The sequence below is a fragment of the Ranitomeya imitator genome, chromosome 5 (genome assembly GCF_032444005.1).
Source record: "Ranitomeya imitator isolate aRanImi1 chromosome 5, aRanImi1.pri, whole genome shotgun sequence".
Classification (NCBI taxonomy): domain Eukaryota; kingdom Metazoa; phylum Chordata; class Amphibia; order Anura; family Dendrobatidae; genus Ranitomeya; species Ranitomeya imitator.
Genome location: NC_091286.1, coordinates 582796429 through 582810118, shown reverse-complemented (window position 1 = coordinate 582810118; position 13690 = coordinate 582796429). Strand labels below are relative to the sequence as shown.

General features: G+C 47.2%; 1 protein-coding gene across 1 annotated transcript in view; it reads left to right on the top strand.

Annotated features, from left to right (window-relative positions):
* LOC138680898 (uncharacterized) overlaps positions 1-13690 on the top strand; it is a 173176-nt gene that overhangs the window by 40428 nt on the left and 119058 nt on the right. The window contains exon 3 of the mRNA XM_069768112.1: positions 2447-2558. Coding sequence (XP_069624213.1) covers positions 2447-2558 — 112 coding nt within the window. The remainder of the gene's footprint in view (positions 1-2446; positions 2559-13690) is intronic.

Here is a 13690-nt window from a genome sequence, read left to right as displayed (position 1 = left end):
ACACCCACGCAGAAACCTTGCACACCTAGACACCCACACACTCTTTGACTCCATCCTACCACTGGCATCCATATCCTCACTCCACGACACAGACAGTGCCGCTGCTTTCTACAATGCCACTCTCGCATCAGCTATTGACACGGTTGCCCCTCTCGTCCATGGCAGAGCGCGACGTATCAATAGACAACCTTGGCATAATAACACCACCAAAAAGCTAAGGCAAGTGTCCAGGGTTGCGGAGCGGCATTGGAAGAGAACACACTCGCAAGACGACTTCACTGTATTCAAACAAGCAACACTCGCTTTTAAATCTGCACTCACCTCTGCTAAACAGGCCTACTTCACAACCCTCGTATCTTCCCTATCCCACAACCCCAAACAGTTATTCAAAACATTTATCTCCCTCCTCTGCCCCCCACTGCCCCCTCCAACCTCCCTCATCTCTGCTGAGGACTTTGCCATACACTTAAAAAATAAGATCGACCAGACAAGGCAAGACTTTATTGTTCAAACACCACAACCCCTTTGTATACCAGACCAATGCCCAAACCCCATAACCTCCCTATCCAACATCACTGAAGGGGGACTTAATTGTCTCCTCTCCAAATCCCACCTCACCACCTGTGCGCTCGACCCCATCCCATCCCACCTCCTCCCCAACCTCACCACCACACTTATCCCATCCCTAACCCACCTCTTCAACCTATCACTAACTTCTGGCACCTTCCCCTCTGCGTTCAAACATGCCACAATCACGCCTATCCTTAAAAAGCCAACCCTCGATCCAACTGCTATGTCCAGCTATCGCCCAATATCGCTGCTCCCATTTGCTTCCAAACTCCTGGAGCAGCACGTCCATGCTGAACTCTCCTCCCACCTCTCATCTAACTTGTTGTACGACAATCTACAATCTGGTTTCCGCCCCCATCACTCAACTGAGACTGCCCTGACCAAAATCACTAATGACCTACTTACCGCCAAAGCTACTGGACAATACTCTGTACTCCTCCTTCTAGACCTGTCCTCTGCTTTCGACACAGTTGACCACTGCCTCCTACTGCAGATGCTCTCCTCCTTTGGCATCAAAGACCTCACCCTATCGTGGATCGCCTCGTACCTTTCCAACCGCACATTCAGCGTCTCCCACTCCCATACTACCTCCTCATCCCACCCTCTCTCTGTTGGAGTCCCCCAAGGCTCTGTTCTAGGACCCCTACTCTTCTCAATCTATACACTTGGCTTGGGACAACTCATAAAGTCCCATGGATTCAAGTACCACCTCTATGCTGACGTCACTCAGATCTACCTCTCTGGCCCAGACGTCACCGCTCTGCTGTCCAGAATCCCAGAGTGCCTATCAGCCATATCCTCCTTCTTCTCCTCTCGCTTCCTCAAACTCAATGTGGACAAATCTGAACTCATCATCTTTCCTCCATCCCACAAATCTTCCTTACCTGACCTATCTATCGCAGTCAATGACATCATGCTTTCCCCTGTACCCGAAGTCCGCTGCCTCGGAGTAACCTTCGACTCTGTCCTGTCCTTCAAACCACACATCCAAGCTCTTTCCACCTCCTGTCGCCTCCAGCTCAAAAATATCTCCAGGATCCGTGCTTTCCTCAACCCCCAATCTACTAAAATGCTTGTGCACGCCCTCATCATTTCCCGCCTTGACTACTGCAACATCCTTTTCTGTGGCCTCCCTGCTATCACCCTTGCACCTCTCCACTCCATCCTTAACTCTGCTGCCCGACTAATCCATCTCTCTCCTCGCTACTCCTCCGCTTCCCCCCTCTGCAAATCTCTTCACTGGCTCCCATTCCCTCAGCGTATCCAGTTCAAATTGCTAATACTGACCTACAAAGCCATCCACAACCTGTCTCCTCCATATATCTCTGAACTAATCTCTCGATATCTTCCCTCACGTGATCTCTGGTCCTCCCAAGACCTCCTTCTCTCCTCCACACTTATTCGCTCCTCATCCAATCGCCTCCAAGACTTCTCCCGAATATCCCCCATCCTCTGGAACTCTCTGCCCCAACACGCCCGACTATCAACCACAGTCGGATCCTTCAGACGGAACCTGAAAACTCATCTCTTCAGGAAAGCCTACAGCCTGCACTGACACCGCTGCTGCCTCATCACTATCGAAGCTACCGCCTCACCAACACCGGAGCTACCGCCTCACCAACACCGGAGCTACCGCCTCACCAACACCTGAGCTCCTGCAACCCTCAACCTACTGTCTCCTTCCCCATAATCCTGTAGAATGTAAGCCCGCAAGGGCAGGGTCCTCGCCCCTCTGTATCAGTCCGTCATTGTTAGTTTGTTTACTGTATGTGATATTTGTAACTTGTATGTAACCCCTTCTCATGTACAGCACCATGGAATCAATGGTGCTATATAAATAAATAATAATAATAATAATTTTATCATTTTTTTTTAGCTAGCTATCTGTCTTGTTCCTTGTTGTGTCAGAAACTTTGAGGTCCCCCAAATGACACAGGATGGCATGTGTGAAAATTTGTTTTTCTTCCTACATCCTCTCTTGATTGCTGGTGAGTATTTTTTACAGGAAAATATTAATGGGATTAAATTGCTGATTCCACATGCATCTCTGCTCACAAAGTTTGTTACCTTGTCAAAGGGCTTCAGTAGACAACACGCTTCCCTCATTAGCTGCCAATGTTGGATCTCAGTGACCCATGCTCCAGTTTGACTGCTGCATGGTGTTGTCCACCACCACTTTACATTGTTTTACAAACACTGCAACATACATAGCATCAAATTCCAATAGGTAATGATGTCGCAAACCAGGTGGAGATCTGTCAGCCCATTTTTTGATGCTAAGCCAGTAGGGCATGTATTGCCACATAAGACCTATTGAGATGGGCTGACAATTTTCTGCCCAATATCACTACCTTTCTCAAGCGTGTGTATTTGCAAAAGAAATCTTGCACTATTAAATTCAGTATGGGGTGTGAGTAGTTTTGCCTTACGGTAAGGCAGCCAGAATGTTTTGGGTATTATTGCTGTTGACAAATCCAAGTTGCTGATTGCAAAGAGGCAGAGTTTGAGTTGCCTCTTGATGCACAGCAGCAACTTTTCCACCTTGTGGCTTTTCTTCTTAGGCTATCAAACTTAAAAACTGCCTGGCAGTGCTTTACCAGTAAAAACAAAGGCATAAAAAATGGAAGCTAAATTCTAGGTATAAGTATAAAAATAAATAACCATTAAATAAAAGCTACCATGAATATAGGACAATATATTAAGTTGCGGACAATTGGGAATTGCCAAACAAAATAAAAAAGGAGAAAAAAAACAACTAAAAAGTCCAAAAAGTATATTTTTATTTCTTACATAAAGTTAAAATCAGAAAAAACACAATGAGACAAAATGCACAAGTACAATTACCAGATATGAATAGTATATTAAAAATTGTCTAAAAAATTGCAGGGACACATATCCACATCCCTTCATGACCCCAGCTTTCTTCGGTTTTGCGTTTTCGTTTTTCGCTCATCCCCTTCCCAGAGCAATAAATTTTTTTATTCTTCCAACAATATGGCCATGCGAGGGCTTATTTTTTGGGGGACAAGTTGTACGTCGTGCACTAGAAAGAGAAAAATTCCAAGTGCGGTGAAATTGCAAAAAAAGTGCAATCCCACACTGGATTTTTGTTTTGCTTTTTGCTAGGTTCACTAAATGCTAAAACTGACCTGCCATTTTGATTCTCCTGGTAATTACGAGTTTATTGACACCAAACATGTCTAGGTTCTTTTTTTTTATCTTAAGTGGTAAAAAAAATTCCAAACTTTGCAAAAAAATAAAAAATTGCTCAATTTTCCGATATCCATAGCGTCTCCATTTTTCATGATCTAGGGTTGGGTGAGGACTTAGTTTTTGCATGCCGAGCTGACGTTTTTAATGATACAATTTTGGTGCATATACGTTCTTTTGATCGCACGTTATTGCATTTCAATGCAATGTCGCAGCGACAAAAAAAGTAAATCTGGCGTTTCAAATGTTTTTTAGAGAGGTAGAGGTGGGATTGGGTTAAAGGTGCAGTTAGTAGAAAGCAGACAACCCAGTCCTCCACCATGTCTGTTGACAGGGCCAGGAGTGTGGGTGAAGTGGAGGCCGCCGTAACACAGCGCAGCAGGGGTGACGGTGTCAGAGGGTGTCAGCCATGTTTCTTTGAGGCCAAGGAAGGCAAGATTGTGAGAGATAAAGAGGTAATGAATCACATGAAGCTTATTGCAGATGGAGCGGGCATTCCAGAGTGCCCCAGAAAGGGGGAGCAGGGGGGTGGGCATCAGGGGCACGGGTTTTACGTTGGAGAGATTGCAGTAGTTCATATCAGAAAGGAAGCAGTAGGAGAGGGAATTGATGGGGAGTATTAGCTGTGGGGGTCCAGAATTGGGAGATATGTCACCAGCAGTGAGGAGAAGCAGAGAGAGGGAGAGCAGGTGGGAGAAAGATCTGTAATCTGTACAGCCTGTCAGATCTTAAAACTAATGCATAAAATTGTAGATGCTTTTAGCAAAATATGGCATGTTAACTGCTCCTTGGTGTTACATAGTTACATAGTTATTAAGGTTGAAGGAAGACTTTAAGTCTATCTAGTTCAACCCATAGCCTAACCTAACCTGCCCTAACATTACGTGACGCGATTAGTGTGCACGCCGCCCTCTGCCTAAACAGTCAGACCAGAGGATGTGGAAGACACAGCGGCGCCCGGCGGTGGAACGAGGGACAGGTGACTATAGCAAGTGCCAGGGGCCTGAGCTACGATAGGTGAATATGTCATTATTTTTTTTTAATCGCAGCAACAGCATATGGGGCATAATAGTCTATGGAGCATCTTATGGGGCCATAATCAGAATTTGTGCAGCATTATATGGGGCAAATGTGTCCATGGAGCATCTTATGGGGCCACAATCAGCATTTGTGGAGCGTTATACGAGGGAAATGTCTGTATGGAGCATCTTATGGGGCCATAATCAGCATTTGTGCAGCATTATATGGGGCAAATATCTCTATGGAGCATCTTATGGGGCCATAATCAGCATTTGTGCAGCATTATATGGGGCAAATATCTCTATGGAGCATCTTATGGGGCCATAATCAGCATTTGTGGAGCATTATACGGGGCAAATGTGTCTATGGAGCATCTTATGGGGCCCATCATAAACTGTATGGGGCGTATTTTGTGTAGAGAATCTTATGGGGCCCATCATGAACTGTATGGAACATTATATGGGGCTCCTGACTCAATATGGATATTCAAAAACACTTAAATAACCTACTGATGTCTCATTTAATTTTACTTTTATTGGTATCTATTTTTATTTTTGACATTTACCAATAGCTGCTGCATTTTCCACCCTAGGCTTATTCTCGAGTCATTAAGTTTTCCCAGTTTTTTGTGGCAAAATTAGGGGGGTCGGCTTATACTCGGGTCGGCTTATACTCAAGTATATACAGTATGTCTTGTAAAGGGAATTTTTATTCCATACTTCTCATCTATTTATTTCCTCTTGATTGGAGCCTAGATATAGGGCTAAAAATGTGTCTTTCAGAGCTTATCTAAGATTGACCTCTTAAAGATATCTGTACCACATAAAAAGAAGTATATTATAGCAATCTCTCTGATATCGGACATAATAAATAATACGGCAAAACGTACGATAGGGATAATACTTCCGGTGTGCCAGGCAGGGCTAAAATTATGAGGGACAGTTAGCTTAATTTAGCCTCTTTACACTAGCTCGGCATGGCACTTAGCTGACAGCCTGTTGCACAACGAGCACCTTGCTGAATAGCATGCCACCATTTTGTTCTTCTCTGTACAGCTGATCTTAGCCAGGAGTTCGTAGTAGGTGGTGAACACTGAATAGCCTCTAACACCTGGGACACTGACAGTGTTCTGATTACACTCGCAGCTAACTTTATATAGAACTGTCTCTCTCTGACCATTCCGGCGCCTGCGCACTGCAGTACTTTCCTCTGCCCTCAACAGGGCAGACAAAGTACGCCTGCGCCGGAGCCGCAGCGTGAAGACCAAAAGAGGACGTCATGGAATGAAGATGGGAGGCGCCGGAGCGGGCATGAGAGACCCATTTGACCAGACCGCAGCGGGACCGTCCCTGGGTGAGTATAATCTAACGTCTTTTTCTCCTCTTTCAGGTAACAGCGGCGGCTTATCTACAGCATTACAGAATGCTGTAGATAAGCCCCTGATGACGGAGAGCTTACCTCACCATCGATTTTGGGGGCGACAGGTTCCCTTTAACTAAAATCCAGCATATTTTCCATGAGAATTATTGTTCACAATAGACATATATTTTAATACGAATTAATAAAAAGATTACTTTAACTTATTAATATATTTGCACACCATATCCTCTTTCCCTTACCTTATGCATTATAATTTGCAGTGGTGTAGACTTGTGTGAATTTGCGTATTGATGATTGTGTCAATCTCCCAGAAAATTGCACAAATGTTATAGAGAATATGATGCAAATATAAAACCACTAAAAAAGAGCAAATTACTCCAGAAAACTGGAAAAACAGCAATGCTGACTCAGGGCCAAATTATTCTCCTATTTTTTTAAATCTATAGTACTGGTGCAATAAGTAAGGGGTGAATATAACTGTAATCCATGAGCATGTCTAGAACATCCCAGTAGCCCAATTTATTTACAATCCTTTGATCATCTGCCATACTGTATTATAATAATTTGGTTTCTATATAAATTCATATATTTTACTGTGGTGAAAAATTACCTATTGCTCAATATTGCTTGTGTAGGATATCCCCAATTCTGTTTTCTTCCGTTATTGTCTTGGTACAAGCAGTAGGGACCAGTGAATAACCCGAAAACAGAGATTATAAGAGAGATTGCAGCTCCTAGCAAAGCCACAAATGAGAAAATACCAGATAGGAACATCTGAAGGGAAAAAAATAAGTCATGAGCTCACCTCATCCCCCTCCTGCACAATTGCAGATAACACCTCCATGCACAGTAGATAGTATAGGGCAGTGACGGCGCGGCTTTTAGAGAAAGAGTGCCCAAACTGCAACCCAAAACCCACTTATTTATTGCAAAGTGCCAACATGCCAATTTAATCTGAATACTGAGGATTTAGTTTAGAAAAAATAACTCCTGCAAAAGGCAGGTGAGGGAGGCAGAGAGCAGATGGGGGCCACAGATAGCAGCCACAGACAGGAGCAGGGGTACCAGACTGCAGATATAAAGGAATATGCTTCCTATCCTAGTCTATGATCCCCCCATCATGTTATATGCACCTTCATCCCGGTATATGCACCCTCCCTTCATCCTGATATATGCTCCCCCATCCTGGTATATGCACTCCATCCTGATATATGCTCCCCCCTCCATGTATATGTTCCCTCAAATCATATAGTGTATGTACTGTTTATATGCTCCACCAAATCATGTATATGCCCCAATTCCTGTATATGTTTCCTGTAACGGGGTCTACTGTGCTGTAGTACCTCTTTCAGCACCCCCCGTGTTTCAGGAGGTCTATTCTGCTTTTGCTGGATTCTGAATGAAGGACGCTGGCTAGGATTTCTTGATTACATGGGAGCATATAAAAGCTGACTGCTACTCCAGGTATTTCCAGTCTAAAAGAACACACTTTATTTACAGCACACAGAATATATAACACAGAGACACAGGGCAGGCCAATAGAAAAAACAGGCCAGACATACATTACAATAGCTGCAGGGGGCCGGAGCCTGCTGGTATTTACTGGGGGAATTACAAAGGTGGGGGAGGACAGAAGGGGGATATCTTGTCCTCTCTGCCCAGGGATGCAGCCTGTGGACTGATGCATTTCACATGGAACCTATTATACATAATATATATATAGCATAACATATTCTTGGTGCTGGGGGTTCTGTAACACGGCTCCCCTTTTCAGCGACGCGATCGGCATACACAGTCTAATCCTTAACGGATCGGTTTGGGGATGACCGAAGTTTATGGGGTTGGTACAAGTTCCGTTTGTCGACTTAGGCCATCGGCATTACTGTTTTGTTTGCTGGGTCTGTAGTGGATGGTGAAGTCCAGAGGTTGTAGGGCTAAACTCCACCGCAGTAATCTGGCGTTGTCTCCGGAGACCCGATTAAACCAGACTAGGGGATTATGGTCCGTTAGGAGGGAAAACTGTCGTCCATACAAATATGGTTGTAACTTTTTGAGTGCCCATACTATTGCCAGGCACTCCTTCTCGATGGCCACATAGCTCACTTCATGGGGCAGTAGTTTCCGACTCAGGTAAGCTACCGGGTGTTCTTGGCCGTCCGGCCTGACTTGGCTTAGTGATTGTCATGATATGTACTTTTGCCCTGTCCTGTATTTGAATAATATGCCATTTGATGTATGTAACTGTTCTCTGGTTTCTTTTAGCTGTAATTTATGTATTTTCTTGGCTGGGAGTTCACCTGTAACAATGTCTCCTTCCCCCAATACTTGCAGCCCTAAGCTCTAATGTAATTAAGCTTTGTCAACATCACTAGTGGAGGAATAGCCATTCTTCCTCACAGCAGGTGGCTAGTCAAATGTACATATTACATAGACTGCCTGGAGCCCACCAGTCTAGAATCTTCTGGTGGACCCAACCATTGAATAGAAGGTGTAACCCCTACCCCCTTCATGGGCGGATCCCAGGAGCTCAGACAATCCATTCTTATTTTGAGATCAGATGTGAGCTGATCCTTGAAGGAGAAGGAGTGGGGATTCTTAGCTGAGGCAAGACCCCACGCCCGTCTAGGACTGTGGAAGCGAACGGGGCAAGACTTGAGCTGAGGACATATCTCGTCGTTTGTGAGATTGTTTTGGGATCCCTTGGACTAATTGTGGACTATTGCTTTGTTACCTGGCACAAGGATTATCGGGAGGTGCCCCCGAACCTGTTCCATTGGACTAATTGTGGACTCTGTAGATCTACCTGCATGTGTTGTTCCAGCGTTCTTGATAATAAATCTGATGAATCATCCCTCGGCCTGTTGTCCCTTCTTGCTCTGCCGTACACCCCGTCACAGTACTGTGTTGTGAATTCTGCTTTTGGGTTCCCTCCAGTGGTTGTAGGTGGGAATGCAGTTGTCTCTGAGTCGCAGTCCTGGCCAGGTGTATCTGCTGATTGCAGTTCTGACTGGGATATTTAGGTGTGCAGGATTCATTAGTCCTTGCCAGTTGTCAATGTTTCTTGTGAAGTGTTGGATCTTGATCTGGCTTCTCCTGCTTAGCTGCCCATTCAGCAAAGATAAGTGTGTTTCTTTTTCTGTGGCACACATGCAGTGTGCTTATATTCTGTGCTATTCATTTGTTTTCTCTTGTCCAGCTTAGACTGTGCCAGTGTTTTCTCAGTCTTGTTGGATTCTCTGGAGTTGCAGATATACGCTCCACATCTTTAGTTAGATGGTGGAGTTTTTGTATTTTCTGCTGTGGATATTTTTGGAAGGATTTTAATACTGACCGCTTAGTATCCTGTCCTATCCTTTCCTATTTTAGCTAGTGTGGCCTCTTTTGCTAAATCCTGTTTCCTGCCTGCGTGTGTCTTTTCAACTACTACTCACAGTCATTATTTGTGGGGGGCTGCCTATTCTTTGGGGTTCTGCATTGAGGCAAGGTAGAATTCCTATTTCCATCTATAGGGGTATGTAGCCCTCCGGCTGTGTCGAGGTGTCTAGGTTTTGCTAGGCACACCCCACGGCTACTTCTAGTTGCGGTGTTAGGATCAGCGTTTGCGGTCAGTATAGTTACCACCTACTCCAGTGAAAGTTTTCATGCTGCTCCAAGGTTACCTTATCATAACAGTACTGCCCCCAATCCAAACATAGAAGCGTCTGTGTGAACAAGGAAACGTTTAGTTGGATCGGGTGCGGCCAATACAGGGGTATTGGTGAGGGCGTCCTTTAGCTGGTGGAAGGCTTCCTCACACTCTGGGGTCCAGGTTACCTGGCGGGGTTGGTTCTTACGGGTCAGATCAGTGAGGGGCTTGGCCATGCTGCTGTAATTGGGAACGAATTTCCTGTAATACCCCGCTGTCCCTAGAAACGCCATGACCTGTGTTTTAGTGCGTGGGGTGGGCCATTTGGCTATGGCCTCAATCTTGGCTGGTTCTGGTCTCTGTTTCCCACTTCCCACCCAATGCCCTAAATACTGAACCTCTGCTTTGCCCACGTGACACTTGTTTGGGTTCAGGGTGATTCCGGCCTTGTGGATCCTGTCTAATACTGTCTCTAGGTGATTTAGATGCTCTTCCCATGTCGCGCTGTAGATGGCGATGTCATCCAGGTAGGCACACGCATAGTCCTGGAGACCATCCAGAAGCCGGTCAGCCAGCCTCTGGAAGGTCGCCGGGGCAGTCTTCATCCCGAATGGCATAACTCGAAACTGGAATAAGCCAAACGGGGTGACAAATGCTGACTTGGGAATAGCATCAGGACTAAGGGGAATCTGCCAGTAGCCTTTGCATAGATCGATGGTGGTCAAATACTTTGCCCCCGCCAGCCGGTCTAACAACTCATCCACACGCGGCATGAGATACGCATCCGTCACTGTTTTCTCATTGAGCTTATGATAGTCTACACAAAACCGTGTAGTCCCATCCTTCTTGGGCACTAACACTACGGGGGATGCCCAGGGACTATCTGACTCTTCAATGACCCCTAAACGCAACATCTCTTGTATCTCTTGTCGCATCCCTTCTCGTACAGACTCAGGGATGCGGAAGGAGGGTTGTCGCAGGGGGGTATGATCCTGGGTCTCAACATTGTGTTGTGACATCCTCTGTCGCTGCCTCAACAACTCCTCCGCCTGCTGTCTCTCCCGGGGACCTAAGTCTTCACCCCAGTGTACCTGGTCCCATGTTTTAGACTGAGTCCTCTCCCCTTAGACATCAGGCAAGGGAAGTCCGGCTAAATCCTCTGCTTCAGGTGCATAGATGGCCACTACCTCTTCAGGGCGCTCCCGATAGTGCTTCAGCATATTCACGTGGAACATGCGGATAACCCTGGGGTCGTCACAATCGGCGACATTATAGGTGGTGACGGCTATTTTCCCCACTACCTGTTAGGGCCCCTGCCAAGCAGCTTGGAACTTGTTCTGCCTAGTGGGCTCTAACACCAGGACCTTCTGCTCTATTTCCAAGGTGCGCTCTCTGGCCCTCCGATCGTACCATACGCGCTGGCGCCGCTGGGCCACCTGCATGTTCCCACGTACAGCCTGGGTCAGCTCCTGTAGGCAGTCCCGGAATTCCAGCACATAGGGTACAATAGGAACCCCTTCTATGATGCCCTCCCCTTCCCAGTGTTCTAGCACTAAGTCTAGGGGTCCCCTTACCCGTCTCCTGTATACCAGTTCGAATGGGGAGAACCCTGTGGATTCTTGGGGCACCTCTCGATAGGCAAACAGGAGGTGAGGCAGGAATTTCTCCCAGTCCCTGTAGGTCCTGGTAAAAGTCCCAATGAGTTGTTTTAACGTCCCGTTAAAGCGTTCACACAACCCATTGGTTTGTGGGTGGTACGGGGTGCTTCTAATGGACTTTACGCCGCACAGCTTCCACAGTTGGTTGGTCACCTCTGCTGTAAACTGGGTACCCTGGTCTGAGATAATCTACACCTGTGTAGTCTCCATCTTAACCACATGGGTCCACTGCATCCTGATAGTGCATTTGTTTAGAGGCCTAGGCATGTAAGCATGTCTGCCTCGTTTTGCTGTTTTTTCTAATTTTTGGAGGATCTCTGAATCCTCTTCTTGTGCTCTTGCTGTTTATAATCTCCCGGGGAAATCCAACCCGTGAGAAAACCTGGAGCAGGGCAGCCGCCAACGTCTCTGCCAGTATTTTAGGTAACGCAACCGCCTCTGGATACCGTGTGGTATAATCTACCACTGTCAATATATACCTTTTCCCTGACGGACTGGGTTTGGCTTACGGCCCTATCAGATCGACCACTACTCGGCTAAATGGTTCCTCCAAAATGGGGAGGGGGCGTTATTTGGCCTTGCATCGATCTCCCCTCTTGCCAATGCGCTGGCAACTGTCACAGGTCTGGCAGTATTGACGGACATCATAGGTTACCCCCGGCCAAAAGAAGTTTTGTGTCAGACGATGCCTAGTGCGACTGACACCGAAGTGCCCGGCCAAGGGTATGTCATGAGAGATTCTCAGTAACTCCTGCCTATACTTCTTGGGAACTACCAGCTGTCGTTTTATAGTGGGGCTCATCCCTGTGTGGTGCTGCTCTGTGATCCGGTAGAGGAGTCCCTGCTTCCATATAAACTGTTCCCCTTCCAGTAACCCTCTCCCCTCCTGTGCCTTCCCACGATATCCCTCCAATGAAGGATCCTCAAGTAACTCCCTCTTAAATTCATCTGGGGTGGCCCAAGAAATGTGTCTGGCTATGGGAATACGTGTAGGGCTGGGATGTCTTACCTGGGCCTCCCCTGAGTGTGATTCCGCCTCCGCAGCTCGAGCTGGTCTCCGGGTGGTCATAGGATATGTCTCAGCCAGAGGGGCAACCGGGAAGGCAGACAACATGGGCCCCAAGTCATTTCCCAGCAAAACGTCTGCAGGCAAATCCTCCATCAAGCCAACCTCAACAAGGCCATCCCCAACTCCCCAGTTCAGGTGAATCCTGGCAGTGGGCAGTCAATTTATGGCTCCCCCTGCTACACGGACTGCCACTGTAAGGGCCGTCTTCTCTTGGTCCCGGACGAGATGAGGCTTCACAAGGGTCAAAGTTGCTCCGGAATCTCTTAGTCGCTGCATGCGTTTCCCATTAACCCACACAACCTGTCGATGCTGTTGTCGATTATCTGCCCGGGCTGCCTGCATGGGGTCTACTTCATGCAGCACTTCCTCCATGTCTTCCACCCCTTGGTTAGTTGTAGCCCCCAATGCCGGGTCAGCTTCGCCTTGGTAGCAGTGTACAGCGGCCTGGTGGAAGGTAGCTGTTCCCGCCTTTGGCCACTGGGTATGCTGAGTCCGGTTGGGACATTGTCTTTGCAGGTGGCCCAGCTGACGGCAGGTGTGGCATCGCGCCCCAGGGGAACTGTGGTAGGCCGGGTTTCTAGCTGGTCCCCCTACAATCTTCGGTGGTTTGGGGCCCTCCAGGTCCATGGGCGGACCCCTAGTGACCATCTTTGATCCTGACAACTGAGGCGTCCTGGCGTCATGATGTTCATCGGCCAGATGAGCGGCTTCCTCAAGAGTCATTCACCGCCTGTCCCGAAGCCATTCCTGTGTCTCGGGGCTTAGTCCATTAAAGAATCGTTCTAACAAGAAGAGCTGGAGGACGTCCTCCTTAGTGGTTGCTTGGCTCCCTTGTACCCACTGTAGCAGTGACCGCCGTAATTTACAGGCCCATTCAGCGTGAGTATCGGTTACTCGTTTTATAAGTCCACGGAACTTTTGGCGGTATGCCTCTGGTGTCAGCGCATAGCGGGCCAAGATCACTTCTTTGATCCGCTCATAGTCCATACAGTCCTCATCAGGTACCGTGCGATAGGCGTCCGCTGCCTGGCCTGTCAGCTTGCTGGCCAGAATTTGAACCCGTTCCTCCAGCTTCACTTGATGAAGGGCACATTGCCGCTCAAAGTCCTGCAGAAAGCCATCACTTTCTTCCTCTGCCTCCCCCAACTGTCGGAAGGC